This window comes from Gavialis gangeticus, unplaced genomic scaffold, assembly GCF_001723915.1.
Source record: "Gavialis gangeticus isolate Ggan-Ray unplaced genomic scaffold, GavGan_comp1, whole genome shotgun sequence".
In the NCBI taxonomy this organism is placed as follows: Eukaryota; Metazoa; Chordata; order Crocodylia; family Gavialidae; genus Gavialis; species Gavialis gangeticus.
In genome coordinates this window covers 52,124,674-52,152,122 of record NW_017729031.1, presented here as the reverse complement: position 1 = coordinate 52,152,122, position 27,449 = coordinate 52,124,674, and the positions used below count along the sequence as shown (strand labels likewise).

Below are 27,449 nucleotides of genomic sequence, written 5' to 3'. Positions count from 1 at the left end.
TGGGGGAGTCACTGTTCCCCCGAGCACCGCCAGGAGTGACCAGGAATAACTGTCACAAGCTGGCAGAGGGTAGGTTTAGGTTAGATATCGGGAGGCGCTACTTCATGGTCAGGGCGGCTAGGATCTGGAACCAACTTCCAAGAGAAGTGGTGCTGGCTCCTACCCTGGGGGTTTTTAAGAGGAGGTTAGATGAACACCTTGCTGGGGTCATTTGGCCCCAGTACTCTTTCCTGCCATGGCAGGGGGTTGGACTAGATGATCTTCTCAGGTCCCTTCTGACCCTAGAAACTATGAAACTATGAAACTATAAATGGACTGCAGAAAACAGCCTGGGCATAGGAAGAAAAAGGCACTTTAGCAGGGCATTTCTATACATTCTGTACACCTCACTGATACATTTTGGTGTTCAGAATTCAAGGAATTCATTCCTCAATCAGGTCAAATTTAATTAGGGTAATATGGAGAAACAGAAAGATCTTGGACATATGTGGCCTCTTTGTTAATTTAGATCCTTTTTAATCTTTTAATTTAAAGCAAACAATCACAATTTTCCTGGGATCTCAGTTGCATTAGAGATTTTCTGAGATTATTCTGGGATAGTTTTTTCCAGTCTTGCAACCAAGTAGCATGAAAAACATGTGTGCCAGTCATAGCAACTTTATGTGGGTATACAGGACTTGCTAAATCAGGTATCCTCACATGTCAAGATTCATCACTCTGGCCAAACTAAACAAACCCGGGGCCAGCTTTTCTCATTACCACTACTAATTATTAAAACTATGTCATTCTATTTAAGGATAAAAAGCTGGCCACAGATTTTTCTTATTTGGCTAGTATGATGAAGTTAAGAATATGTTATAAGAAACTGTGGAGTTAAGGGAGTGGACAAGAGCAGCACAACAATCTTCTCTTATGGATCAAAGGTTACAGCAACCACCACATAATGAAATTGTCAAGATTTTGGAACATAGACCATGCCTGTGAGTTCTCCCATTCACCATGTTAGCAACTGCACATCCAAACATTTCAACATGTGGTTGTAATAGACACTCTGTTATGCCTAGGTAGGGGAGGGGAGGAGAGCACAGTTATAATATGGCCCCCTTTATGTTTACCTAGTCTTAGGCATTCTAGGGCTTGCTGTCACTTTAGTTATGGTGGCAGAACTAAGGCAGAAGAGACTCTTGGTCTTATGTTCTCATAGTTGCTGTAAGCAAGATGTTAAAATCCTGCAGTGGTTAGCTTGCTAGATACTTGGGAAACTGTTTGTAGAGCTCCCTCCACAAGGTCCCTAGTGGCATTTGGAATAAGAGTGTGATATCTGAGGGATATTTGCAAAAGTAAGTTTTCATTCCCCTGTGAAAGCACCATCTGATAGGAAGGTGCATCTACCTTAGTGCCAACCTTGAATTATTTCAGTTTCAAAGCTTTTGCTTTCTAAGGAAGTTTTTTGTCTGCCTATTACTTTTATATAATAATTAAAATTCTGCTTTGCCCTCCATCTTTCTCCCTGGTAGTTTGGAACACAATAGACATTTTTCTATAAAGGGGAATTTAAACATATATTTGCCTGGAGTTTAGTTAACAGAGTTTAAGTGTTTACTGCTAACAACTAGTAGTAAGTCACCAGAGCGTTTCTAAAACTTCAGAAAAATTCTTCTGGTGGCTTGAACTGAAAGGTGAAGCTAAGTCTTGGAGTCTGACAGTAGCACTGAATTCCATAGGTGAGATGCATTGCCCATTAGTTGTGATAATCAAGGAGAGAAGCTGTTAGCAGAAAGAATATTATCAGTAAGTATTTTTCAATCTTCTGCCTTCCTTTTCTATGTGCTGCCTACATCTGTTCTATGACTGATAAGCCTTTTTTCAAAGTCTGAATGTTAAAGTACGTTGGAAATGTCATTGTTTTTAGAGCAATTTCCAACTTTTTTCTATTCAGCTGATATTTTCCACATGCACACAACACTTTGTAACTTTTATTTCTGCAGACACAGATCGGCTTTATCCTCCCTTCAGCCACACCAAAAGGAAAGTAGCATGGAGATTGCACAACAGGTCCTTAAAGGAGAGGAGCAGAGCCCACATAGCTTGCTTCATCCTGTTATTTAGCTAGCAGCAGCCCTGCCATGGAAACACCACACTTCAGTGGGCTGTCTAATCGGGAGGACATCAGGAAAGGGAGTTAGGATCAGCCTTTTTAGGGCATAAGATTCTTCACACTTGGTCTAAAAGCTCTCCCACACTTTCCTTTTGCTTATGACTGTCATCTTCTAATTTTCTGCCAAGCACTTTCTATCACCTGCATAAAACCTATTTCCTATTTCTTGTAGAAATTCTGAATTTTGTAGTCTTCCAAAAGACAATCTTTCCACTCTCTGCCTTTTTCTGGTCTTTCTTGTTCCTGTGTAGTTTATTAGACTGCAGCATCTTTGAAACAGAGAGCTTATTTAGCTCTCTGATTTGTGAGACAAGCATTTTTTTCTTTCTAAGCATGATTTTAAATAATAATGCATTGGTAATTATAGCACAAACTGATTCTTCAGCCAGCATTGTACCGTATTCCTGCTGTGACTTGCACTGAAAGAAACATATGGGTGGGAAGAGTTAAATGGAAACCAGTGGCAAAATGGCATGGAAGCCAGTAGTACTGTTAGGAATAAAGGATAGCAACCTATTAATGTGGACATTGCTTGTCACAAAATCTGTAGGGTTGGGCCATGTGTCACCTGTGCATCCCTGAAATTTTGCTTCTAGGGTTTTGCTACTTATTACAGACACTGCTCTTAACAGGGGAATCTGACCTAGAAGCCACTGTGATTATTTTATGGTAACTCTTCTACCATGTGCTTATTCATGGGAAAATCACCCAAGTTTTATGTATTTACTGTGTATAAAATATGCTGTTTAGATGATTTTTCCTGGTAATACGAGTTTAGTTTTACAGTAGTGACAACTAGAAAGAAAGTTTTCATTTCCTGGTGCCTTTGTACTTTTAATTCAAGAATACATGAAATTCAGGGGGTGTTTTTCAGAGAGGATAATGAAATGTGTGTTCATGTTAGCTGTCAGAGTAGTTGCTTAAAATTTTTCTTTTAAACGCTGATTGTTTCCAGTATGTAAGCATTTCCATACTGGAAGATTATGAAGCATGTTTACTTATTAGCATTTTCAAAGCCATTACTCAACCTTATTATTACTGAACCAGTAGTTTGAAAAGCCCGAGATGTCAAATAAAAACTTAATAAAGTACTCCTATATTTAATTGATGAGAAATGTTTACAAAGAGTAATTCAATACTTGTATAGATAAATGAGTTAAAGGTTATGTTTTTCAGGTGTTAGCATTTCCTCATTTGTTTTAGACAGAAGATTGAGCGATGCACCCTTACTGGTACAAATCGTGAAGTAATTGTTAACACTGCTCTTCGTCCATTTGCCATGACCTTGTTTGATCAGCACATTTACTGGACAGAATGGAACACCAGAAGCATTTACCGAGCTAATAAATATGATGGTTCAGACCAGATCACCATGATCACGAATTTGCCACAAAGACCAATGGATATTCATGTTTGGTCAAAAAGCAAGCAACACCAGTGCAGCAATCCTTGCAACCAGTTTAATGGTGGTTGCAGTCATGTTTGTGCACCAGGTAATTATTTTGGTGATGATGAATATAGCAGAACTTATAATGAGCTATCTTTAAAAACTCATGGGAATAGCTGAAGTATTCTTCAGAAGTGGGATACATCTCATCTGAATTAAAACTGTGAACAAATTAAATGTTGTGATCTGGCAGCAAATTGAACTGTGAACCTCCAGAATTCAAAATCATAAGCTTCTATATCTTGAAATGAAGAGGATTCCTTAGCTGGGGGCCATAACACTTGTACTCTCTGAATGGATCACAAAGGAGGCTCTATAACATATATGCACCAGTGGATTACAGTGGGAACTCAGAATGGTACCACCTCCTACTAAATACCCTACAAAGGAGTGGCCTTAAGTTGAATGTGTGCAAGCTTGAGAGAGGCTCTGTAAAATACCTTTGGGATAAGATTTTTCAAAAGCCCCAAAGCCTGATTTATAGAGCTATTTAAATGTCTTAAGATATAGGTGGCCTCTGGGAGTTAGATACCTGGGCACTTTTGAAAATTCCATTTATGTCACTGGGAGTTGGGAGTCAAATCCACTCCCACTGACTTCAATAAAAGAAGAGTTACTTCATTACCAAATGACTTTGAAAATCCCACTCTTAATGTTAAGGGCCTATCTTTTCGGCTGATATGACCGTATCATTTGATGGCATAGAATACTGTCTCATTTGGACTCAAAAAGTAAGAGCAACTGTAAACACTTTTATAGAAAGTCTATAAATGTCTAGAATGTCTTGACACTTCAGTTTCCCTTTTCTTTTAAATCTCAAATGCATATAGGGCCTGCTGGTGCAGAGTGTCAATGTCCTTCTGAAGGCCGTTGGTATTTAGCTAATAACAACAAGCACTGTATTGTGGACAATGGGACCAGGTGTGATGCAGGACTCTTCACATGTCTTAATGGGCTATGCATCTCAGAGAGATGGAAGTGTGACAATGACAATGATTGTGGTGATGGCAGTGATGAACTAGAAAGTGTGTGTGGTAAGCACTTTAATAACTGTTAAAAAGTGACAGAACTCTGTCCTGCTTCTTCAGAGGTCTGTCACACTAAATTATTGACTTGATGATTATGAGATTCAGTTGAGTAGCAGTCCTTTGAAGCTGCTTCCAGATTTTGTCATCAGGTGTTTTTATGAGGACAAATTTGCTTCTGAAACAAGAAGGGATATTTAGGATTGCCTTTAAATCATATTTACCTGATTTTACCTTTCTACTTTCTCTAATTCCAATGTGTACTTTACTTTTCATGCAGTCCGTTTTGCAGCAGTGTTTGTCTTGGCAGGTAAAAGAAGCATTACATTTTCCATTGCTACCTTAGTCAAGGAATTAAAATGACATTCCCTCCATGAATTTTCTTCATTTTTATCCCCTGTAGCTTTTCATACCTGTCAGCCAACAGCTTTTACCTGTGGCAATGGGCGTTGTGTTCCATACCACTATCGCTGTGATCACTACAATGACTGTGGAGACAACAGTGATGAGCTGGGTTGCTTGTTCCGAGTTTGCAACTCCCACACAGAATTTACATGCAATAATGGGCGGTGTATATCTCGAGAATATGTCTGTAATGGTATAAACAACTGTTATGATAATGGTACATCAGATGAGAGAAATTGCCGTAAGTTCATTGTAACTATTTTATTTGTAAAGGAATACGACAGTATTAGTAAATGAAAATGCATGCTTTTTAACATGTATGCTGCTTTATATGATATTGAAGTAAAACATATTGATTAAAGATATTTATGAGAAATCTGAGAACATTAATAATAACTATTATTATCATTAGGCCTGTCCAAATAGGGAAGTATTTGATTCGGATTCGGATTTGGCCAATTTAGAGGCCAGTGATTTGATTCGGAGATTCGGATCACTGCCCTGAATCAATTCAGTCAAATCAGCTTCGGAAGATTCGGTGTGGATTCGGACAGATTCAGTGATTTGGATCGGCTGGGAGAGGCAGGCACAGCAGGGCAGCTCCTCTGGCTGTACCTGTCTCTCCCCAGGCAGGGGGAGCTGTGGGAGAAGCCCCCATGGCTGTCCTGTCCAGCCCCACCCCCCACCCAACCCCAGCCTAGTCCTGGCACTTAAAGAAGAAGAAATAAACCCCATACTCACCAACTGCAGTGTTTGGGGTCTCTGGGTGTCGTGGCAGAGCCCCCCCCCCTCCACACACACACACAGTGCTGGGCAGTGAGAGGCAGTGGGGATTGCTTCCCTGCTTGGTACCCATGCGGCAGCTGCCCCATGGCACGGATGCAGTGCGGCTCGGCAGGGTGCTGTGTGCTGCCTGGGACTTGGGGCTACTGGTGCTGAGTGCTGCCAGGTTCTGGTTGACTGCTGGAGCCACCCCAGCTCCCAGACAGCGTGCGGCACCCTGCCGAGTTGTGCTGCACCCATGTGATGTGACAGCTATCACGTGGGTGCCAGGTTGGGGGGGGCAGCGATCTTCTCTGCCCCCCCACTGTGCTACTCTGCTTGGGGGGGCTCTGCCACAAGCCCTCAGAAGCCCCAGTCCCCACTGCCAGAGCCCATGAATGCAGGGCTTTTTTTAAGAGCAAGGAGGCTGGGCCATGTCGGGGACGGGGCCGTGGACGGGCAGGGCAGCCATGGGGGCTTCTCCTGTGGCTCCTCTGGCTGTGCCTGCCTCTGCTCCAGCGGGGGGAGCCTCAGGGGCTCTGTCCTGCTGCTGCTTGTCCAACTGGTGGTGGGGACGGGGCATAGCCTTCACTCCCAGTGCTGCCTTACTTGCATCAGCTCCGGAAGCAGGGGCTCTGCCCTGTTGCTGCTTGCCAGTCAGCACGGAGCGCGTGGGATGCGGGTGTGGGAGCACTGGAAGTGGAGGCTCTGTCCTGCTGCCACTTGCCCCCTTCTGCCTGGAGCGAGCGGCGCCTGCATCCCCCACCCCAGCTGGGCAAGTGGCAGCAGGGCAGAGCCCCTGCTTCCAGTGCTGTTGTGCCCGCATCCCACATCCCTGTGCCCCCCTCCCGAAGTAATGTGTCTCCCCACCCCAGCTGGGCAGCTTGTCTGGGCCCCAGTCTCACGCTCCCTACACCCCTTCCCTAGCTGGAGGCAGTTGTCAGCTGCCTGTAGTCTATGGCCGAATCTCCGAATTGGCTGAATCTTTTCCAAATGGATTCAAAGCATTGGAAGTGATTCAGAGCTTTAACTTGGTCTCGTGATTCGATTCGGATTTGGAGAGTCGATCCCCAAATAGGGCTGAATCTCCTCTGAATCGAATCAGCTACTAAAGCTTTGCACAGCCCTAATTATTATTACTGTTGACTACTACTTGAAGCATACTGTATGTCCTTGATCCTGCAAAGATTTATGCATGTGCTAACCTTAATGGGCTGTAAGGAGCCCTGTTGACTTCAGCAGGACTAGTCATGGTAAATTGAACACATCTTGTCAAGATTGGGAATCAGATTTGTGGAGCAAATTTATTCTGTAGGGTTCTACCATGAAGTTATGCTAATTGCAATAGGCAGCAAATATTTTCCATGTTACTTTATGGGTTACTATGTCTTTTAATATCTATTTTTTACATAGCTCAAAGACAATGAATTGGTTTTGTTTTCTTTATTGGTTCAGTATTTATTTCAAAATAATAGATTGTTTTGTTATTATTCTGTTTAGCAAAACACAAAGGGCATTTAGATTAATATTGATAATTCATGTAGTTCATTTGTTAATCAGACTGCACTGTTTTGAAAATATTTTGTCAGCATTTTTTGCCATTAAAATTCAGTCATCTGAATTTTCGCATAGAGCAGTACGAAAGAAATGGTCCAATAGAATTTATTTTAACATGTGAAGTAAAATGACTGGAAAATGTTTTGTTCTTAGTCTTTAACTTCCCAACTCAGGGGAAAATCACACAGTAAAATTGTAAAAATCTATTTTCTTTTAATTTACTGTGGATTTCAATGACAACAAAATGTTTGCAGGTCTTTTAGCTACTATTGGAACCATTATATTTTTTGGGGGTAAAACTAACAGGATATGACTTAAGTGACCTTGAAAGATGCTTCAAAACAGTCTGAATACTTAAAGAGAATGGTACTTTTAATATTGTGTTTCAGTATAATTTAGTTTAGTAGGATAAAAATGTTCTAAGATATTTCCCTCCTATATTTCTTCCCTTACAGCTGAGCGCACTTGTCAGTCTGGTTTTACAAAATGTCAAAACACAAACATTTGCATTCCTCGAACATATTTGTGTGATGGAGATGATGACTGTGGAGATATGAGTGATGAAAGCCCTACTCACTGTGGTAAGTAAATAGTGCCTTAATTACTTTCATACAGTAATTTATTTCTCTAGCTCTTGCCTTTGGTACAGGTTCAAATGTTCTGTAGAAAGAATAACTGTTTATGTGGTTACCATATTTACCCGAATCCAAGATTACTTCAAATTTAAGATGACCCCCAATAATTAGATTCTGTGCATGGAAAATTATAAATGTGTTACAGTTGTCCAAGTATAGAATCGAATTATTAGAGGGTCATCTTAAATTTGTCTCCAATTGCAGGGGGAGGGCAGGCAGCCTAGCCCTAGCACCTTGCTCCTCCACTACTTGCCCCTTCTGGCTGCACTCCAGCTTTCTTCCCCCAGTCTGATTCCTGACCCTTGCTGTCACCTAGCCCAGCTCCCTCACTGATGCTTGATTCCCAGCTCCTGCTACCTCCCTATTTCCTTTCTGATCCCTAACATGCACTGCTGTCCCATCCCCCACCTATTGCCCCATTCCCTGCCTGAATCCCAGCATGTGCTCCTGCTTGATCCCAGATGTGTGCTTCTGCCCCATTCCCCACCTGATCCACTGCACATGCTGCTGCCCTGCCAATTTCTGATGTTCTGCTGCCTGATCCACTGCCCGATTCCTGGCATACAATATATACTCTCGTATGCTTGCCAATAATGTGGCCTCTGTTTTCCTTCTTATGACAACAGCCATCATGTAACATATTAAGGATCTTTTTTTCATTCTGGTTATTTTGCAGGGTAGCTTCCAGGCCAAAAGTTTTTTTTCAAGGTGACCTGAACTAAACACATTCTTCTGCACATCCCTTCACTAATTTCTTAATGCTAGAATGACATCCTTTTTTTTTGTGCACAGTATTTTCTAGAGTGTGCTCTTTTATTTTTTCCAAGTGATTATAAGTATATTCTAGAATGCACTGAATCTTTTATAATTGCTTTCAAATATTGTGCAAAATCATTTAGTTTTCTGTCAACAGTAACTACTCAGTGGGTGTACCTACATGTGCACTGCAATGTACATAAGCCTATTTTAATGTGCATTAAAGCATCGCTAAAACCATATTCTTTAGTTAATGTGCATTAAAATAGGCTAATGCACATTTTCCTAGTACTTCAAAATGGAGAGCTCATTTATACATGCAGGGAGGCTGCTCCAATGTGTTTTAATTACAGTGCATTAGAGCAGTCTTGATTAATCACTGTGATACTTACTGAACTCCAGCAGACTCCAGCATCACATGTATCAGTGTCCCTGTGCTGAAAAATGGCAGTGGGGCACTTTAAATTAAAACTTGTTTGATCAGCTTTAGTTAAAGTTCCCCTATCACCATTTTTCAGCACAGGGATGCTGATACATCAGGTGCTTCAGGCGCTTTAATTAGTGCAGCTCTTGGAGCCATGCTAAATAAAGCACTCCCACTCCCCACTTACTGGAATACTTCTGTTAACTCCCTGAGGACATTTTATACACATACCTTTTTGTCCTGTGATGCGCTGGAGATCCACTGCCTCGAAGCAGACGTGATTAATCGAGTGCTCCGCACGAGAGCTGATGTGAATTGCACTGCACACAGTGCAGTTGTATAAGCAGTGAAATGCATGTCAGCACACAGAAAATGGTGGTGGTGCGCTTTTGTACTAAAGCACCTTCAAATATGTTTTAGTTCAAAAGTGCACAGCCACAGTTTACTCAGTGCTGACTCACATTTCTCCACTTATACAACTGCAAGTATTTCAGTGCTGGGTACTTTTCAAAGAACCTGGTGCTACAGCACTTGCATGTGTAAAAATGTCCTATGGAATTAGATTTAATGCACATTAACTAAAGCACGTTAATGACTATGTAGACATGCCCAGTGTTTTTCATTTGTAGTATAGAAGTTGTTTTTGCATAGTCCTGACCATGTTTAGCTACCCCACATCAATTTATAAAATGTATGTTAACACTTACATATATCTGGTAGTGATTGAGTGGGTTATTTTGCCCAGGCTCATTGCTTAAAGTTGTCTACATTGAATTGCCTATTCCACAATCTTTCTAAAATGAGTCCACTGATTATAACCAATCCATGGAACAGCATGTGTGCCAGGAAAACAATTTGGCTTCCTTGCCAACCAGGAAGAACTATAGCTTTGTGCTATTTTATGAAGAATGTGCCATGTCTTTTCTGTAACTTAAAGCCAAAAAGTATTGCTCAGTTATGGAGGGCATTCATAATTGGAAGCTATGAGAGAAAGTCAAAAGTGTAGTGTCTTAAGGAAGAAAATGGAACAGAGAGAGAGTAGGGAAAAAAAGGAGGGCAAAAGGGAAAAGGAAACAAGCTCAAGGTATTAGTGAGTGAAACATGTAATTCCTATGAATTCCTTTATTATAGGCATACAAAATGGCAAGGCCAAAGAGTAAATTTACAGGTTTTAGACAAGAATTCCATTATTCTATGTTTGGAAGTGAGATCAGTCACCTGAAACCACCACAAAGAATAGCAAAATTGTCAGTAAAGAAGGTGCATTGTAGGTCAGGATTCAGGGGATCTGTCAGATGCACTTTACATAGCATCTTGTTTACACTGTTATTGGAGCTACGCAGGCTTCTCTTCCATGGACAATACATTCTGTTGTGGAATCTCAAGAAAAAGTAGTGGAGGAAAAAGGAAGAGGGAGATCTGGTGTGAAGTTTTATTTCTTTGCTGCAAACTGTTGTCATTTTGAAGCAAGCAGTTATGCTGACTGGTGTAGGCAGTGGAAAAAGGTATCTTGAACTATAAATTAGTTTCTTGTGTACAACTCAAATATAAAGTGCTTTGTCTTGCAGTTGCTGTATGGAATCTTGTATCTACAGCAAATCCTGCCCTCATAGAAGTGGATACAACAATAGAAGTTGCATGAACTTTTCTGAGGAGAGAATTTGGTCCATTGTTTACATAGAAAGAGCACTAGATTGTACAACAAGCTCTTTGCAGATAGAATATGAAAGGATATCTTTCCTAGCATAATTTTTTCTCTTTCTTTTTTGGGGTCTGTAATATTTTTGCGTATCATGGACTCAAAAGCAACTTAAAACAAGTTGGAAGGGTAACAGAAAGAAAGAAGTCATACATAGGTTTTTTCTTCCAGTCTCACTGACTTGCACAAATAGTGAGTTTCGTTGTACATCTGGACGTTGTATTCCTGCTCATTGGTTCTGTGATCAAGGAGTAGACTGTGCTGATGGCTCTGATGAACCTACTTCTTGTGGTAAGTGTGTATCCAAGGGAACTATTCTGGGAGGAAGTATGGTCATGAAATTCATTGTGGGAAATAATTACTCTTCTAAATGATAGTTTGGATCTAGACCAGGCTGATAGTAACTGGAAAATAATTATCTTTCAAGGGTATTGAGTGGCTTACATAATACAAATCTGTAGTTTCACTTCATTTTTTAGGATTTGCATCACAAAAGCTCTGTCTGGAATATGAATCCTTTTAAACCTCCCCTTTCTTCTGTCAAAGTGTTTTTGATGAATTGGCTGGGGGGTGGTCTGCAGTTTGGAACTGGGAAATGAGATAGGAGAAGCAGAAGAGAAAAAAGCTAAGTATTCTCTGCAGAGAAAGAGAGAACAGAATGAAGTCACTGGGAAAGTGTTTAGAGTTCTCTGAGAACAACTGCCATCACTCAAGGATTGTACCAGAGATAGAGATTAGACTGATATATAACTCCCTGTGTTTCCTGAAGTACAGTGTGTGTTTGTGGGCAAGAGTTGTTAGCACATTTTCTTGCCTACAACGTGCTTCCAAACAAAACTTGCACTGTGTTTTTTTGGAAGGCAGAATGTAGAAAAAGAGATGTTTCCAGTCATGGCCAACTGTGTAACAAAGAGTATATCCTCCTGGGAGCACAGAGTGTCCAGGAACTGTGGCATCCCAGGAGAGTCTGGGTGAACCAGCAGAGAGCAAGGACTTTCTGCCACACCAGGAAGTCCCAGCTGCTAGTTGCCTCTCCTGGACTGTCTCTTAGGATGCCACAGTTCCTAAACACTTTGTCTTCCCAGGAGGGCTTACTCTATCATACAGAGTTAGGCCCAAGACCCTTGCAAGGGCAGTAGCAAGACTGTTAGTTCTTTACTATAAGTAGTTCTTCATATATGGTCCTGTAAATAAAGTGATGTTTCCACATTGCAAACCTCACCAAGATACTACCAGTAGCTTGCTTGCTCCTTCAGGCAGAAGCTACAGTGCTTAGCCAGTAGATATGATTGTGAGATGGTTAACACCGGTTGCTAATCAGGTGTCTCCAGGTGTGCTGCTTTTCTAGTGAAGAAAACAGCTTCCCAATTTTGAGGGGCTGATTTTGAGGAAAATATGTGTTGTATATGAGAAAATACAGTATTAAAATTAAAACTACATTTTTAGATTCAAATTTGGAAGTGACTTTGACTGTTGCCTGCTCTGCTAGTGCATTAAGAGGGTTTAGGGTTGTATTTAAACTGATAATGCTTTCCCTTTATTAAGACCTAACTAAAAATGTTTCTGGTCTTCCTCCAAGCCTCACTCTCATTACAAATAAGTTTACTAATATTTATGCTTGCTGGGAGCATCAGTACAAGACTCTGACTGCACAGTAGCCTGATACTACTGCACAGTACCATCACATGGCAAAAACTGTTATGTGACGCTACTGCACAGTAACTTAGGTTACTGTGCATTTATTTAGTACTTGTTTATACAACCAGTGCACAGCAGCGTCTTGTGTAGATGCAGCCACTATTGCTTAAGAAATGGCTACTGCATTGTCATTAGATTTGATGTCCTCTTCAAATTTACTTAGTTTATTGGATTCAGATTTCCTTAGGAATCTATTTTTGAAGTGTAACAAGATTAACATCCTAAAACACAAAGAAGAGTTGTATTTGTAGGGATTATTATTGCAAAGAGAGAAATGGGATGATAAGAAGGGTTGCTTTTTTTATCTCAGCAGACACAGCCTAAGTCAAATTCTATTACCTTGAGCATTCATTTGGTCTTTCCCAAGTATAAGCCTGACCCAAAGAATAACTTCCCTCAAACAGTTATTACAGCAGTGCAACCCAGTCTAACAAGCAGAGTAATTCTGTTCATTTTAAGTGCCCCACGTGCGGACTTGTTCAAGTGACCAGTTCAGGTGTGATGATGGTAGATGTATCCCAGCAACGTGGATCTGTGATGGTGATAATGACTGTGGGGATATGAGCGATGAGGATCAAAGACATAACTGTGGTAGGTGTCTAATGCAAATGAAATATGGTGCTTGGGACAGCTCTTGGGTTTTTAGAGCTGGATAAGTTTCCTGCGGGGTCTCTATGCCAAACAATTCTCTATGATTCTGTGACTTACTCTGCATTACTAGGAATTCAGATTCTATTTTGTTTTTAAAATCCCTTTCCATTTTGTGCTGTTCCATCTTCATGAAACAAGATTTATATAGTAATTTGAAGGGAGGTAATGCAGACAGCAGTAGCAAGCATACATATATTCACTGGTTGCCACAGCATGTTTTTGTTTATGAATTAGCATTACATATTTGTATTAGCCAGGTTCTGATGAAAATCCTTCTTAGCTGGAGAGCGGAGAGGGTTGGGTTGTGGATCACTGTTGTCTGGATGCACAATAGATAAAGGGCAGGGGGCCTGGTCTCTATTCTTATATTTTTTAGCACCAGGTGGGCATAATTGTAGATGCTGCACTAATTGTAGTGCAGGATTTGTTGTCTTCATTTGATCATCCTAGGGTACTGGTGAGGTGTAGGGTGTGAGCTTTGATTTGTTATGCACCTTCCAGGAATCTTGAGGTGTGGAGGCTTTTCAGCACACTTTGTGTAGAACAACAGTCAGTGGGGTGACACCAAAAATAAATTTGGCATTTTAAACTTAACAAATGTACATTTACATATATTTCTGTGAGAAATGTCTGGTCCAGGTGCACTGGAGAAGCACATTTTATACACACACAGAGAATAAGTTTAATTCAGTTAGTGACTATGCTTTATTTTAGCAAACCGAAACTGCACAGCTGCTGAGTTTACCTGTGTGAACAGCAGGCCCCCAATGAGGAGGTGTATCCCTCGGGCATGGGTTTGTGATGGAGATGCTGACTGCAGTGATGCATATGATGAACATCAAAACTGTACACGAAGATCCTGCTCTGCAAATGAATTCACATGTAACAATGGATTGTGCATACGAAATTCATACAGGTTTGCATGTGCTTCAGCAATAACAAGAGGGTCTTAAAAGCAGTTTTAAATTATGGGATTAATTCATTTTATTTCAGTTTTCACATTGTTCAGTTATTAATTAGGTCTGTAGTTCATAGTGGAATAACTTAAATGTAAGGTATTCATGTGTAACTTTTAACTTTAAAAACATGCAGGATGCTTGAGTAATATATTGACCATGCTCCCCAATAGTATTAAACAGTTACTTCTGAGGACAGTAACTGTTCATGGAAGAATTCTGGCTGCTTTCTCCCTGCATGAGACAATGTGGTTTCATTACAACTGTCCGTTATGGATACGGGGAATAGTTGGGAGGAAAGATTTGCTCATCTTTAGAAACTAAAGGGAACTGCAGAAGCTCAGCTCTTCTGCAAATGAGCTCTTGTGCATCTATCCATCTGTCCATTAGACAGTCACCATTGTCTTGTATTTTAACAAAGCCTGCATTCTTCTTTAGGTGTGACAGAAGAAATGACTGTGGTGATAGCAGCGATGAGAGGGGATGCATCTATCAACCTTGCCAACAGCACCAGTTTACATGTCAAAATGGGCGCTGCATTTCAAAGGCATATCTCTGTGATGGCGATAATGACTGTGGAGATGAGTCCGATGAGCTGGAACACCTTTGTAATACACCAGAAGCAACCTGTTCTCCTCATCAGTTTAAATGTGACAATGGAAACTGCATTGAAGTGGTTAAAGTCTGCAATCGACTAGATGACTGCTTGGATAATAGTGATGAAAAAGGCTGTGGTATGTGTGGATTTATCTAGGGACTAGGGGGTCTGATATTTAATTTAACTTAAAATGTTTTTAGATTAAGTTTTTAGACAAATGCTATAGAAGTCTTAAGCCAGCATCTTAATTAAAATGATACATTTTCCATCAAGGCTTCCCTATGGGATTATGGAAAATACATACATATAATATCTCATATTAATACATTATATTATCTTAAACATAGCAGCTTAATTCATATATTTAACTAATCCATGAAAACTAACAATTTGGGCATGCTGGTAAGTAGAATGTATGGCACATATTATAGTTTAGAAGATTATACTATTATTTTTACCAGATAAATGCTTTGTAACTATTTATTTTCCTTTTGAGGAATAACACTGAGTTCCATAGAAGAGAATTTGGCATTAACTCAGCTGGCATTAATTGTCCTAGAGTCATAGATTTAGCGGAGCTATGACAATTTATACTAGCTTAAAATGTATCCCTTATTTCTAAATAGCAAGATGAGATTCAGAATATAAATTGATTTTGACTCTTATGAATACGTTATTCTCTGAGTAACCCAGTTGCTTGAATAATGTTTTTATTTTTGTACCACAGGGATTAATGAATGTAATGACCCTTCAATCAGTGGGTGTGATCACGAATGCACAGATACCCAGACTAGTTTCTATTGTTCTTGTCACCCTGGATACAAACTTATGTCTGATAAACGGACATGTGATGATAGTGATGAATGTACTGAAACACCATCAGTATGTAGCCAGATTTGTGAGAACACAGCTGGCTCTTACATTTGTAAGTGTGCCCCAGGATATGTCCGTGAGCCTGATGGAAAGAGTTGCCGACAAAATAGCAATATCTCCCCCTATCTTATTTTTAGCAACCGTTACTATCTGAGAAATCTCACAGCAGATGGCCAGTCTTACTCTCTCATTTTGCAAGGACTAAGAAATGTGGTAGCACTGGACTTTGATAGGGTGGAAAAGAGGTTGTACTGGATTGATGTGGGCAGGAAGATCATTGAAAGAATGTTCCTAAATGGGACAAACAAGGAGACAGTAATAAGTGATGATGTGCCAAATGGAGAAGGTATCGCTGTTGACTGGGTTGGCAGGTAAGAATATGTTTTTAGCCTTTTTTAAACTGTTAAGGAAATTAAATGTGGCAAAATGTGAGTTTTGAATCTATGCATCACATGTCTACAGATCAGCCCCCAGTATAAAAATATCTTAGTACAGTCGATAGTCACTTGCAGCAACACCTGGTAAGAGCAACAACCTCTTACCAGAAACATTTTCACTTGGAACATTTTCCATATTATGTATCCAAATGACACTCCCTATAATAGCAACAGTGTGTTACTACTATCAGGTGTTAACTGTAACTTCAATAATACTGATTACTGGTAATATTTAGCTGTTATTATGTGGTTTACATTGTCAAAGCACCAAACATGCTTCTTGTGAGTATTAGGTAGTGTAGGTTTGTGGCATGCATGGGTTTTATTATGCTCATTTTACAGATGAAGCAACCAGACAAAGACATTCTGGACCCCTCAGCAAACCATGAGATTGGTTTCAGCATCTTATGATTAGCTTTTAAAAGTGTTGTTGAGCTGTCTCCCTCTTTCTCTGCACCTCCACAGTGTGTGAAGGCTGTTGGCACTTCTGAAGTTATTGGGCAGTTAATTTGCCATCCCTGTTGCAGGAGCTTTTACTGCTTTCTCTGCCCAGTCCTCATCTGTTCTTCCCTCATAAGTGTTAAAGGGAAGCAGATGCAGGGAAAGGGAAAGGAACAGAGGAGTGGTCCCCATTGCTAGGGAGGGAAACAGGTGCTCTAAATTCCTGATAGAAAGGGAGGGGGGTGGTTTTTACTCCCTTCATCTTTCCCCCTCAGTGGGTCCAGGTTCATGTGAGAGGTAGAGTGTGAGAGGGGAGGCAAAAGCCCCCCAGCTCACTCCAAGCCCTCCCACAATGTGCCCTGATACTTACCACAGAGGCGACGAAGAGCGGCAGCTGGGAAGAGATGCCGGGGCAGGCTCAGCAGTTCCGGAGCTGCCTGAGCCTGCGAATCGGCGAGTGCAGGGGGCATGGCCTTGGAGAAGCGCAGGCTATTCAATAGACAGCTGGGGTTGTAGCTGAGCCTGTGACAGGAGAAGAAAAGGGGAATACTGGCGGGGAGACACGGGCTGCAGAGTCGGGGAGCACAAGCCCTAGGTACTGGGAAGAGAAGCCGAGAGTCTGCTGGAGGGTGCCGGTAGGCAAGTCAGGGAGTATAAACTCCAGAGACAGACAGAGGCCCGGGAGTCCCACCAGGAAGGCACGGCCCCTGGGACGCTGTGAAGAAGCAAGGCTCCAGCCAGGAACGCAGGTGCCATGGTGGGGGACAACCCCGAGGGACCACAGGCACCCCTGAGCAGCGCTGCAGCGAGGGAGGCATGGAGGAATCTGGACCCCCGTGCAAGGGGAGTGAATGACACTGGCTGCTGGGACCAGGACAGCACAGCCAAGGGGTCAGCCGGGCCTGGAAGGGAAGGGGCCCGATCCCTAGGGAGGTTGCCACGTGAGGCAACTCTGAGGCTGAGTTGCTGACTGAGGCTCAACTGAGGCTCGGCACAGGGTGGCCACCCATCTCCAACACCTGCTAGGCTAAGCTAGGCTAGGAGGGACAGGTGAGTCCCCCACATGACCAAAAGCCCTGGGAGGTAGAATCCCAGAAGTCTGTCAGCAGACGCTGACTCTTTTCAGTTAGTTTTTCCTAAGTTGCAGTTAACACTGGATGGGGTGGATTTAATTGCCCAAGAGCCGGTCCGAAGATGAGGGATGGCTGTGGGAAGATTGATGGCCAGGAAGGCCTGACCCTTCAAGGCGGGCGGCGTGAATGAGGTGAAATCATCCAAGAGAAAGACCTGCAGTGAGCAGAGTCCACCCAGGCCATGGATGTGGTGAGGGTAGGGAAAAGGGGAGGTTGGAGCCCCATGAAGAAACCCAGGGTAGAGATCCCCTCAGGCCACGTACCAGGAACTGCCTCCCAAGAAGGGATCAAGGAAACATCAAAGATGTGGCAGGTGAGCAGGCGCAGCATCCGAACCAACTTGGTGGTGCCGAGCCTGGATCTCACCCTGATGTCACTGGGAAGCAAGGCATCAACCAAGAAGGGGCCAAAGCCCTATAACACCTACCAGCAACATAGAGCTTCTCATATTCTTTGAGTCTGATTCCAGCCCAGCCAAATGGAAATAATTCCTAAAGAAGGCAAAGGGGTGGCAACATGTGGCAAGCTGCTTTGTTAGGACTTCTGCTGGTGGACTTGTGGCTTGTCTATGTTACAGCATCTTTTGGACTTGGGGCATCCTGAGAGTCTACTAGCTGAAGCAGTATTGAGGAGCTCCTCATCTACATTACCTTACAAGTGTTCATTGTAGCTGGATTATTTGCTGTGATTAGACTCTATGTGCTTTCTCCACCTTATCTTTTGTAAGTGCTAAAGGAGGAAGTAAAAGTGGGTTCTTCTAGAGTTACCATATTTCCAGGTCCAAAAAGGAGGACACCTGTCATGCTGGGGTGGGGGAGAGGCCCTGCCCCTGCCCATTCTGTTGCCCCGCAATGCCAAGCCACAGCACCCCCCAGCCCTGCTGGATTAAACCAAAGATGTGCTATTGAATTTTGGAACAACATGTACTTTACTTTGTCAGCCTTACAATTTTTTTTCAAGCAGTCTGGCATAGTTCTTAAGAAGTGAGTTGACATTTAATCCTTCAGGTTTTATTTCAGTGGAAATCAGTGATGTGACTAGCATAGTTTGCTCGATTTACAGCTGAGCATAATCCCTACACAAAGTGATAATAATGATAGAAAACTCTAAAAAGAGACTTATTTAGGCAGTTACATTTTACTAGTCCAGGATTTTCATTGGAGAACCATCCAAATGTTTGATTACTTTGGTTTGGGACGGGGTGGGTAGCGAGAGGGAGGGAGAAGAGATGGTGATTCTTAGTGAAGCCTCCCTGCTCTGCACAAGAACCTCTGTATTTCATGTCTCCATTCCTGGCCATATCCCATTTCTTGGTGAGATAGGAGGGAAGGAAAAGAAGGTTTTGGTATCTCCCTAGTCATGTGCTGTGGACAGTTGCTGAGACTGTGGGAGCAGGGTTATTCCTGAGCAGAGCAGCTGCAATTTGGAGTTTGGCTGCAGTACCTAAGATTGGTCAGCTATGCCAGTATCAGCAAGAGGAGGGGCTAGGAATAGGAGGTGCAGGGCAGAAGTCTAGTGTGCTAGTGTGAGCCCTATACACTTCTTTTAGAGGTAAAACAGCTGTTTGATTAATGTAGAGGTGTAACAGCATATAAAATATTGGCTCTAAAATATTCCAGAAAATTGTACTGGGTGGATGCCTACAAAGACTGTCTCTACGTGGCTGAGCTTGATGGTAGATACCGGAAAAAATTGTTGGATCGGTGTGTGGACTCCAATAATACCTTCTGCTTTCAGTATCCCAGAGCTATTGTCGTTCATCCAAAATATGGGTATGACATTCTGAAAGTGTTTGTCTTTTGTTTAATAGTCACCCATCTTGTGCTGCTTGTGTGAAACTGTATTAGGTCATCAATATATATATGTTTCTAAGAGTACTTGCCAGTAAGTTATTTAGATCATATCCTCTGTTTTTTCTGTAAGGATATTCCAAAGCAGGAGGATTGATTGGGGAAGACCTGTAGATATTTTTGCTTGTAGTTATACCAGGACCCATTTATAAACATCAATGGCCAGTTCTGACCCAGTAAATAGTTTAAGTATAAACAGCTCCATGGCCCTGCTGGTGTCCTCACTCCTGACTCCCAATTCACAGCCCTCCACCTCCCCAGCCCTGCTGCTGGCCCTCACTTCCAGCCTGCTGTCCCCCACCCTGAGACCACAGTGTGTGCGACTGGGGGTGGGTGTGTGTAGCGGGGGGTGGGTGGTGTGGCAAATTTGTGTACTCACAGAGGGCATGGGGCTGAAGCCTGGCCAAACCAGCACAGGCAGCAGCTGCCTCTGTGGCCCAGCATGGGAGGGTGGAACGGGGCAGCAAGACTTATTGCTGCCACTGCCACCACCATGAATCCCATGCCAACCGTGGTGCCAGCAATGTGAGGAATAACAGACAGGGGGATGCCCATGCTGCCTTCACCTCCTTCCACCAGTAGCTGCTTGTGCACTGGGCCACATCTCTACCCTGTGCCATGACAAACACCCTTTGTCAGGCATAGGAAGACTCTGTGCTAATTTACAACACGTGTCTGTGAAAATGCAAATGAGTAGAATTTAGGAAGACAGTGAGTAGAAGGGTGTGGGGAAGGTAGGGAAATGTGTGGAAGAATGCGAGTGGTTAGCTGGAGGCAGGTTACCTGGGGTGTCAGATGTCAATCAGGTTGTAGTCTGTCATAAATCTAATGTCTATATTAAGTCCATGATTTTTTGTATCCAGTAGATTTATGAAGTGAAGTTTGCAGGCTTGTCTATGAAAATCTATCAAAGACAAAAATATCCAATTACCCATGGGTGCCCACTGCTCACAAAACAATCACTCCCTCTCTGATCTCTCAATTCTAATCCTCAAAGAGAATTTACAAAACAGCTTTCATAAACAAGCCTACAAACTTCATTTCATAAATCTACTGGATACACAAAATCATAGATTTAATATAGAGATTGGATTTATGACACACTACAATCTTCCTGACATATGATACCCCAGATAATCTGTCTCCAACTGATCAATTGCATTCTTTCACACACTTCCCTCCCTTACCCCCCTCCCTTCCTATCTCTACTCATTGCTTCCTAACTTCTACTCATTTGCATTTTCACAGACATACTTGTTGTAAATTAGCTTATTTTCTACCTTGGACCAGCAGTCTTCCTGTGCCTGACAAAGGGTGTTTGTGCCCAGAAGCTTGCAAATAACTTTTTTCCAACTGTTTAGTTGGTCTAATAAAAGATATCACATCTACCCAAAGACCCAATGTTACATATCAACCTTTGTTTTTTAGCCACTGGTTTTGAAATCTTACATTATAAATGTAGCTTCTAAAATTTACCCTGGTGTCTTTTAAATATCCAACTAATTATGAATGTTCATTTAAATAGACAGGTTTACTGGACAGATTGGGCAGATCGAGCCTATGTTGGAAGAGTGGGCATGGATGGCAGGAACAAGACGGTGATTATCTCTACCAAGTTAGAATGGCCCAATGGACTCACCATAGATTACACCAATGACAAGCTCTACTGGGCAGATGCCCATCTAAATTACATTGAGTACGTACATAGAAAAGAAATAAAGCAGCTAGAAAATGTTCACATCAAATTTCAGTGGTAGTATTTATGCTAAGATCTGATAAGTCCCTTCATTGCTGCCAGTTTGCGTGGATCAAGGCAACAGGTTTTTAAATGGAAAATACAGAGATATTCACAATAAGTTTATTTTTTGACATATTCAGTGAATACATCAGCATGAAAAGGATTAACTGAATCCAAATTAGGATGGAATTGGCAGTGTGGTGTAGAGGGGATGAGTTTTTATGGAGTTTGAGTTTTTTCATTGGTGTTTTATTAGCACTTGGCCCTTTTATGCTGAAGTCTTAATACCATATAGGGAAATTGTCCAGTGATTGTCCAGGGCCAGATTTTCATTGGCTTTTAAAAATTCACCAACAGAGATAAGGAAGTTGGTAAGTAGTTACACAAGTAGATCCCACTGAAGCTTGTGAAACTATGCATGAAAATAATTGTTCAGGAATGAAAGTAAAGAAATTCACAATCCAGGATAGATATGCCACTACATCTACATATAGGTATGAATCCTGACCTGAGACAAAATTGAGTGTATATATCATCATTTCATCTGTAATTAAACTTTTTGTGCACATCAACGTGCAGTTAGTTGAGTGTAGATAATGTGTGTCCACAGGTTGTACACACATTTTTAGAGGTTTCCTAAACATTTGGCTTCCCCCTTATTAAAAGTTCAGAAGAAGACCAATGAATATCACCTGTGCCTTTCTTAACCTGCTGCTTTGCTACCTTAATTATCTGCATTTGATGCAAAATGATAAAATGTCAACTGCTTGTCTTCAATGGAAGGTTGTTTCAGTTTCAGTACAAATGATTAGACAGTTTTCTGCTTCTTTCCAGTCTTTTTTCAAATCTGCATCTTTGAAAATAAAGGCTTTATCTTCATGTTTATATCTTTAAGCTCCTTTCCATGTTTAGCTGAAAATGTCCTGTTTTAGAAAAAGTACTTTTTGCCATAATATCTTTCTAGTACCGGGTCATAATAAAAAAATCCCTTTAAAGATATCTGATTAATATAGACTCAGAAGTTAGAACCAGAAGATCAGGTTTTTTTAGAATTAAATTTAGACTTGGAAGAGTCTCATTGAATTCATTATTGCTAAATTTTGAACATGATTTGTTTATTTATTATTGCATTGTTGTAACAGCTTTTTTAGTTAATGCAGTAGCAAAAATCTCTGTGCATTCCGGAAGATTTTTCTTTAACATTTTTTTTCAAAGGTAATGTAAAATTATAGGGTGTTAGCACTTAGGAATAAAGACATTACATTGAGTGAAGTATATTCCAATATGAATTATGCAGGTAAACTGTGTTTGTAAGACAAAATGCAACCTTCTGGTTGACAAAAGTATACCTAAAACAGCATTGGACACCTGAAACATTTCCCAGGAAGGCCTTTGTCTTTCAGTGTACATGTCCTATTTTTATATCTAAAGTAACCTATTTTTATTTTTTGTGTGCCTCAAAATAAACTAAATTATTTTACATCTACTGATCTTCTAAAATAATATGTGTTAAAGACATGAAGTTCTTTCATATGTTGTGCATGTTTTTTGTTCATGTAGGTACTCTGACCTGGAGGGACAACATCGTCATACAGTGTATGATGGGACTTTACCTCATCCATTTGCGATTACAATTTTTGAAGACACCATCTATTGGACTGATTGGAACACAAGAACCGTTGAAAAAGGAAATAAATATAACGGATCAGGCAGGACTGTTCTAGTGAACACCACACACAGGCCATTTGATATCCACATCTACCATCCATACAGACAGCCATTTGGTGAGAGAATGAGTTGAGAATTAAGCTCTGATGGCTAACTCTCATGCTGCACTTAGGTCCTTTTTTGACCTACCCATGCAGTCTTAGATTTGATTACTGATGAAGTATGATAATTGATGAGGGCAGGATTAGGCTCAAAATTTGTATGTTTAAGATCAGTTTCTAGAACTTCAGGATTTAGTACTACCCATGTGTCCAGTATCAGATATTTCTTTCTGAGTATCTTGGGGTGGGGGTTGTTTGTTTGGCAAGAGATAATATTAATGCTGTCTGTATAATGATACACTATTCAGGAAGATTGTTGTAGTTTGAGGATTTCTGGCTTTGGCATTGAAAATATCTGTTTTTTCACTAGTGAATAATCCTTGTGGTACCAACAATGGTGGCTGTTCCCATCTGTGTCTTATAAAAGCTGGTGGTCAAGGTTATTCTTGTGAATGTCCAGATAACTTCATGATAGTACAGTTTGGTAACACAGGACACTGCCTTCCAATGTGTTCCAGTACACAGTTCCTGTGTGCAGACAGTGAAAGGTAGGTTCATAGCGCACTATCTTTCTTTACTGTTGATTTAAATACAAATTTTACACGTAGACTTATTTGCTAGGAAAGCATGAAACTATCCATAGGAGTTAGTTATACTGTCCCTAAGTTTCCATGATCTGGTAAAGGCAAAGCCAGTTTTAATCAGACTTCCACATTGGCAAAGGATTTTTAGCAGAGTCTTCTTTGGTTACGGAGTGAGTGCCTTACTAATGCCTTTTCTTTGCTTGTTTGTACTACAAAGCTAATCAAAGCTTGTTTGGGTGTTGCTTGGCTCCAGAGTCCATTTCTAGGTGAATTTAAGAAATGTGAACCTGCTCCTCTCGTGCATTCAGTGCCGCACATTTGGTTCTGCTTTTACAGTCTAACTTATACTAGGTGCCAGTGACCCAGGGGGCCATTTGCCAATGCAGGGGCACAGCCCCTTGGGACTTCCCTTCACACCAGGGACCAGAGTTGGGGTTTAGAACTAGGCAGGTTGGTTGCTCAAGAGGCCCATTGCTGTGACTTTATATCTGCTAAATACTAGAGTACCATTGCTTATATAGGTAGGTCTCCATTTCCCTTGAACATGGGTCTCTCTCTAAATTACAAAATTTTCTCTCAAAGCTTATGAAAATATGTGGTGTTATCCAGATAGTCTGAGACAGACAAAGACCATATGGCTTGCCTAAATGTCCATTTGAATGTTGGCTCTCAGAAAAGCTTAATGTAAAAAAAGTATTACAAACTTGAATCCACGTTAACATGCTAAATTGGTGCCCCAGGGCAAACCCTATGGGAAAGTGGGGTTGGGGTCTTGGTTCTGAGAGTGGGGATGACGGGCTCTGATAGTGAGAGTGTGGGGGGCATGTGGTTCCAGGAGGGGAGAGGGTGTGGGTTCGGGGGGGGGGATAGGGTGGAGGAAAGCAGTATTTTTACCCATGCCAAGAGCTACAGAGTCATTTGCTGAGCTGCTGCAATGGCCACTGTGCTCTCTGCCCATTCCAACTGTTGTTCTTAAAGCAGAAGGAACTGGGAATTGTCCCAGGTATGCTACTGGGGTGTGTACTACTTAGGGGTTGAAGGCAGTTCTGATGCCCCTCCTAACTTGGCCCCTGGGTCTGACGTCCCCTCTTGCCCACCCCTAATTATGTTACTGGCATTAATTTGCCATGAATCATTTGTAATGGTTTTCTCTAGGAACATCTATTTTGTGATATAAGCTTTATGTGGTAACAAAACCACATGACATAAAGCCACATCTTGGGTCATATTTTCTTGTATGGCAGATAAGAGGTTCACAAAATAACTCAAGATAAGTGGTACAAGATTTGTTTTTTGCTGACTCAGGTTGTTTAATAGGTTGGTAAAGTCATTGCCTTGGCAAAAAATATATTATTTTTTCTTATAGGTGTATTCCTATCTGGTGGAAATGTGATGGACAGAGAGATTGCCGGGATGGTTCTGATGAACCCCCTACTTGTCCACATCGATATTGTCATGTTGGTCAGTTCCAGTGTAATGATGGGAACTGCACTAGTCCCCATTTTATATGTAATACTCTACCAGATTGTCCTGACAGATCAGATGAAGATCATGTACTTTGTGGTATGTTGTACATAATCATTTTAAGCACACGTGTAGTACTTTGTACACTGTGTTAAAACTAACCAGTTAATTATCACAAGCAGCCCTGTGAAGTAGGGAAGATACTTTATTCCTGCCTTACAGATGGGAAATTGAAGTACTAAGAAAAGAAACCTGATTTTCCATTACCTCACTCCTAAGATAGTTATTTAACCCAGTGAAATACTGGGCTGGAGCATAGAATACTATCAAATCAAGGCAGTAGTACTTAAACCCACTTTGATTCACTTGATTCATACCCACTTTGGTTCACTTTGCACTTGTGTGTATTACAATGTGTAAGGTGCAAGAAAGTGGAAATAAGATTTGCTCAAAACATCACCATGAGTTAAAGTAAGATGGATGATCACAACTCAAGGCTTGTTATTTTCCAGCTCAGTCCTGTATAGCATGTTTACTTCTTTCCCTGATCTGCAGCTTTAACTGATTAAAAGAATTATTTAATGTGGAAAAACTGTACAAAAAGCAGGGCCTGCAAACAGTTTTAAAAATTGTAGTCCTCTAATTATAAATGTGAGACAGTATACAGTGCGTTTTTTCAAATCCATCTTCTTTCCTGTATATGGCACAACCTTCTTGTAAATGACATGGCTTCAGAAGGTATAGTCTTGTTTATGCTAAGGAAGAAAGGAAGGCAGGATAGTCATATAAGTGATGTTTTCAATTACTTCTATTTCCATAGTATTTCTCTAATGTCATATAATTAAATGAAACCTCAATTTTACATGATGTTCAAATATTCAAGCTCTTAAGCAAGGCACAAGGGACTGTTAAATAATTAGAAATTTGGGGGGAGAGGTAGAAGCTGTGGAGCTAAAGATGATGGTGCTCAACACACCAGTAATATCTGCCAAATTGTTAGAACTCAGTGACTTCTTCTCAGGCCTCACATATACTCTGAATTTATATGGTGAATCAAAGACATGTAATTCACTTCCCCTGAATCAGAATGCATTCTCTTGCCCCAATTGAGGGTGAATGCTGAGCTTTTATTTTCCTCTGCATTAGGAAATATCAGCTCCGTACGTTTCTCTGCTCCCAAAGACACTCTTTTGTATTATAAAGCCCTAGAGACCTGAATAAAAGCAGTCTGTGGGACATATATGATGAAGTACTAGAAATCAGTATCTTAACTGGACACCTAAAGTTCAAGATCATATTTGAAACAGATGCCCTTAATATTCCATACTGACATAATACATATTTGACTAACGTAACACTGAAAGTCTGGATCATTCCTATAAGGTTCAGCAGCCCAGTGACAAGTCTGTATTCTTTCAGCCAATCACAAGTGTGAGACCCATCAGTGGCAGTGTACTAACAAACGGTGTATCCCAGAAGCCTGGCAGTGTGATAAAGAGGATGACTGTGGGGATAATTCAGATGAAGATAGTGCTCACTGTGCCAGTAGGACCTGCCCACCAGGTCAATTTAAATGTGACAATGGTCGTTGTATCCCTCAGTCCTGGAAGTGTGATGTGGATGATGATTGTGGAGACAACTCTGACGAACCATACAATGAATGCAGTAAGCACAAAATAAATTACAGTGGTTTATATGAAAGCACATTCTAAGAAGTATGAAATGTATTGCATAATTTTCTAAGGGAAATGTTGCCATGTTTTGATATGCAAAATGTTGTCATGGCTGTGACACTTCTAATAAAGCACGAAAAAGAGACAAGAACATAAAAAACCTCATATGCAGCAGTCTGGAAACATTATAATATTATTATGATTATTTTAAAACTTGACAAAAATGGACTTATACCTATACATACATGTATAAAACATATACATGTTTTGCTTTGTTACATTTATCTTGGCTAGTTTGGGCGTTCACAGTTGTGGCTCCAAGCATGGGTACAGGTGTGGCTCTAACCCCACTCCAGGCCAGGGAACAGAACGCATACTGGCTCTAACCCCTGTCCAGCTATGCAGCAGGGGCTGTAGTGGTGGCAGCTCCAGCCTCATTCCTAGCTCTGGCTCTAAGCATGTCCTGAGGACATGGCCCAGGGCTGGAGCTGTCAGCTCTACAACTGCTGCTGCCTGGCCAGGTGGGAGCCTGACCTAGAGCTAGGCCCAGGGCCATGACTCAAGGTAAGTGGTGGTGGATGGGGAAGTGGGGGGAGAGAGGGTGAGGCGAGTCAATTGGCAGGAGGGGGCAGGCACAGGAATGGGGCAGGCAGCAGGGGAGGCAACCAGTGGGGGCAGGGATCAGGCAGCAGGGGGCATATCCACTGCAGTGGGGG

General features: G+C 41.4%; 1 protein-coding gene across 2 annotated transcripts in view; it reads left to right on the top strand.

Annotated features, from left to right (window-relative positions):
- Window positions 1–27,449, top strand: part of LRP2 (LDL receptor related protein 2) — a 197,197-nt gene that overhangs the window by 123,892 nt on the left and 45,856 nt on the right. For both annotated transcript variants that reach the window (XM_019522761.1, XM_019522760.1), the window contains exons 41-55: window positions 3,362–3,651; window positions 4,436–4,639; window positions 5,034–5,276; window positions 7,810–7,935; window positions 11,040–11,159; window positions 13,026–13,157; window positions 13,932–14,133; window positions 14,612–14,907; window positions 15,499–16,015; window positions 19,275–19,427; window positions 21,031–21,201; window positions 22,804–23,027; window positions 23,383–23,560; window positions 24,963–25,159; window positions 26,480–26,725. In XM_019522761.1, the coding sequence (XP_019378306.1) occupies window positions 3,362–3,651; window positions 4,436–4,639; window positions 5,034–5,276; window positions 7,810–7,935; window positions 11,040–11,159; window positions 13,026–13,157; window positions 13,932–14,133; window positions 14,612–14,907; window positions 15,499–16,015; window positions 19,275–19,427; window positions 21,031–21,201; window positions 22,804–23,027; window positions 23,383–23,560; window positions 24,963–25,159; window positions 26,480–26,725 (3,299 nt within the window). The remainder of the gene's footprint in view (window positions 1–3,361; window positions 3,652–4,435; window positions 4,640–5,033; window positions 5,277–7,809; window positions 7,936–11,039; window positions 11,160–13,025; window positions 13,158–13,931; window positions 14,134–14,611; window positions 14,908–15,498; window positions 16,016–19,274; window positions 19,428–21,030; window positions 21,202–22,803; window positions 23,028–23,382; window positions 23,561–24,962; window positions 25,160–26,479; window positions 26,726–27,449) is intronic.